The sequence below is a fragment of the Mastomys coucha genome, chromosome X (genome assembly GCF_008632895.1).
Source record: "Mastomys coucha isolate ucsf_1 chromosome X, UCSF_Mcou_1, whole genome shotgun sequence".
NCBI classification, from domain to species: Eukaryota; Metazoa; Chordata; class Mammalia; order Rodentia; family Muridae; genus Mastomys; species Mastomys coucha.
In genome coordinates this window covers 75,646,963-75,650,175 of record NC_045030.1, presented here as the reverse complement: position 1 = coordinate 75,650,175, position 3,213 = coordinate 75,646,963, and the positions used below count along the sequence as shown (strand labels likewise).

General features: G+C 45.7%; 1 protein-coding gene and 1 non-coding gene across 6 annotated transcripts in view; both read left to right on the top strand.

Annotated features, from left to right (window-relative positions):
• Arhgap4 (Rho GTPase activating protein 4) overlaps positions 1-3,213 on the top strand; it is a 16,210-nt gene that overhangs the window by 9,034 nt on the left and 3,963 nt on the right. For all 5 annotated transcript variants that reach the window (XM_031364269.1, XM_031364253.1, XM_031364244.1 and 2 more), the window contains 5 exons: positions 999-1,100; positions 1,267-1,458; positions 1,553-1,637; positions 1,862-1,889; positions 2,091-2,193. In XM_031364269.1, coding sequence (XP_031220129.1) covers positions 999-1,100; positions 1,267-1,458; positions 1,553-1,637; positions 1,862-1,889; positions 2,091-2,193 — 510 coding nt within the window. The remainder of the gene's footprint in view (positions 1-998; positions 1,101-1,266; positions 1,459-1,552; positions 1,638-1,861; positions 1,890-2,090; positions 2,194-3,213) is intronic.
• LOC116096433 lies at positions 470-634 on the top strand. Its single transcript, XR_004121004.1, has one exon. It is a non-coding gene; the product is annotated as a U1 spliceosomal RNA (small nuclear RNA).

Below are 3,213 nucleotides of genomic sequence, written 5' to 3'. Positions count from 1 at the left end.
GCTAAACCAGCTTTCTAGCCCAATAGATCACATTTTTTAATTGATAAAAATAAAATTTATTATTTCTGATATTTTCAAGTACAAAGTTCAATGCTGTTAAAGTACATTTACATTTCTATGGGGCTGTCACACTGTCTATTATTTTCTTACACATAATTTGTCCCCAATAAATACTTAGGACTGCATTCCTGTCCTTCCAGCTTTTGGAACCCACTATTCTGCTATCTCTGTGAACTTGGCTATAGTACTGTCACATAAAGGTCTTTCCCAGTAGTGGGCTTATACAGCATTTCTTTCATAGGGACTAGCTTATTTTTTTCCTTCCTTCCTTTTGTGTGTGTGTGTGTGTGTGTGTGTGTGTGTGTGTGTGTGTGTGTGTATAACATGGAGGGCAAGAGGGCTTCTCTGTAGATTTGGCTGTCCTAGGAATTAGCTCTGTAGACCAGGATGGCTTAAAACTTAGAAATATATACTTACTTGGCAGGGGAGATACCATGATCACAAAGGTGGTTTTCCCAGGGCGAGGCTTATCCCATTGCACTCCAGATGTGCTGACCCCTGCAATTTCCCCAAATGTGGGAAACTCAACTGCATAATTTGTGGTAGTGGGGGGCTGTGTTCGTGCTCGCCCTGGGGAAAAAAAACTTAGAAATATTCCTGCCTCTACCTTCAGAGAGCTGGGATTAAAGGCATACGCCAGCCACCACTGCGTGGTTTCTTTTTTCACATGACATATATTTTATGTGTTCCTTTGTATTGGTATTTGAGGCTTACTGAAGATACAAATTGTATTAGCTAAAACTGTAGATCAGTTGGTAGGGTTCATGCTCTAATCCTTTAGTTCTATCCCTAGCACTCCATAAACCTGGCATGATGGTGAATGTCTGTCATCCTAGCACTCAGGAGTTAGAGGCAAGCAACAGAAATGTGTCCTGTCTCCTCAGACCTGAGCTCTGTGCTTTGACCTAGTCCTCAGTCCCTGGTACTATCTGCTACAGGTGGCTGAGATCCAGGTTGAGATGGAACTTCGGGATGAGATTTTGCCCAGAGCCCAAAACATCCAGAGTCGTCTGGACCAGAAGACCATTGAGACAGAAGAGGCATGATGGCTCAGCCTGGGATGGGGACAGGCCCCAGAGTTTTCTCTTAGCTTCAGCTGCCCTGTCAGTTCTTTCCTAGCTGGCAATAGCTTTCCTCTTTCTGCTAGATTTAGACTTCGTACCTCCCATACTATCCTGACTTACTGCCCTGGCACTGTCCCCTCAGGTGAATAAGACACTGAAGGCAACACTTCAGGCTCTGCTAGAGGTGGTGGCATCAGAGGATGGGGATATACTGGACTCTTTGCAGGCCAGCCCTTCCACTGAGTCCCTCAAGTCTACAAGCTCGGACCCAGGCACCCGACAGGCAGGCCGCAGACGAAACCAGCAGCAGGAGACAGAAACCTTCTATATTACGGTGGGGCTGGACAGGTGGGACAGGGCTACAAAGAGCAATACAGAGAAAGGGAGCTGAGTTGAGGTTGAAATTAGGGTCTCTTTGGGTTTCCCAGAAGCTGCAGGAGTATCTGAGTGGCCGGAGCATCCTTGCCAAGCTGCAGGCTAAGCATGAAAAGCTCCAGGAGGCCATACAACAAGGTGGGTCCTATTCAGGCATAACCTCTCTGGGGCCTAAAGCTTCCCCTCCCTGTCCCTCTGATCTAGCCCATGCTCCTCCCTGACCAGAGAGGTTCTTTGGCATACAGGAACTAACCCAGCATAGGTCATTGGATTATCCTGAGCTTCCAGTGTAAGCCTCTTCTCTCTGGGGTTTATTAAAGCTTTCCAGCCTGAGAGACAAGCCAATATTTTCTCCTCTCCAGGTAACAAGGAAGAGCAAGAGACATCTTGGTGAGTTCTTCATGGGGTGCTGGCCTATTCACAGGTCCCCAACTCCCCTGTTTTTGCTGCATAACTCTAGTTCTACTGCCACCACCCTGTGGCCCTAACACCCCAGTTTGTCCAGGAGGTTCAGGGCCTGTGGCATGGGATAGGGATGGGGAGACTTCTCCACGGCTTGCTCCCCTAAGAGGCAGTTCCCATTCTTCTTAGGACCCAGTGTACGGAGAGAAAATTCCACAAGAGCCACCACCCCTGTCCTGGATCCCAGTATAACCAGAAACTTTTTGGAGGTGATTTGGAGAAGTTTATCCAGGTACTTGCTTTGCCCTACACTCCAGCTCATTAGAGACCATTCTTGTCCCTTCTAGTCTTTCTCCAGCTTTGATGGCCCAAGCAACTGCCTAATCTCAGTGTTCTCTAGTCCTGACCGTCCTGGGTGGAACTCAGGTGTTCCTTCCTATGCAGGCTATTGCCAGCCTTACTGAGGTCTCTCTGTGCTTCCTATTGGCCTCTACCAATTAAAGAAAACTGCTTGTTTGTTTGTCTCTTATTGTTGTTTGTCCTTGCTTCTTGTTTTTTGAGACAGAGTCTCACTCTGTAAACCAGTCTGCCCTCAAACTCACAGAGATCAGCCTGCCTCTGCCTCCCAAGTGTTGAGATTAAAGGGTATGTCACCATATCCAGTTGTAAAGGAAACACTTAAGGAACTCAGAAAACCTGGGGCTTTAACGTTTTTAGAAATGAGATGTTGAGAGTTCTCCCCTGTGATTAGGATCAGCACAAGATGCTTATAGGCCATACTTCTGGCCCAAATTTTGGCAATTCTAAACAGAAAAAAAAAAAAAAAAAGGAATGCAGCTGAGATCTGAAAGAACTAGGTTATGGTGGTACAGCCTGTAATCCTAGCACTTCAGGGGTGGATGATCAGGAGATCAAGGCTAGCCTCAGCTACATAGCAAGTTTTAGGCCAACCTGGGGTTAATGAGGGGCTATCTCAAAGAGGAGGAAGAAGAAAAAACAGTGTCGTTTACAAATGTGACATGTACCTAGAACATTCATAAGACTAAGACATTTGGGGCTGGAGAGATGGCTCAGCAGTTAAGAGCACTGACTGTTCTTCCAGAGGTCCTGAATTCAATTCCCAGAAACCACATGGTAGCTTACAACCATCTGTAATAGGATCTGATGCCCTCTTCTGGTGTGTTGCTGGTGTGACAGCAACAGTATACTCACATATAAGAAATAAATAAATAAATAAATAAATAAATCTTTAGAAAAAAGACTCAGACATTTAAGTGAATAAATATAAGTTTTGCAGTGCTCTTTGAAGGTT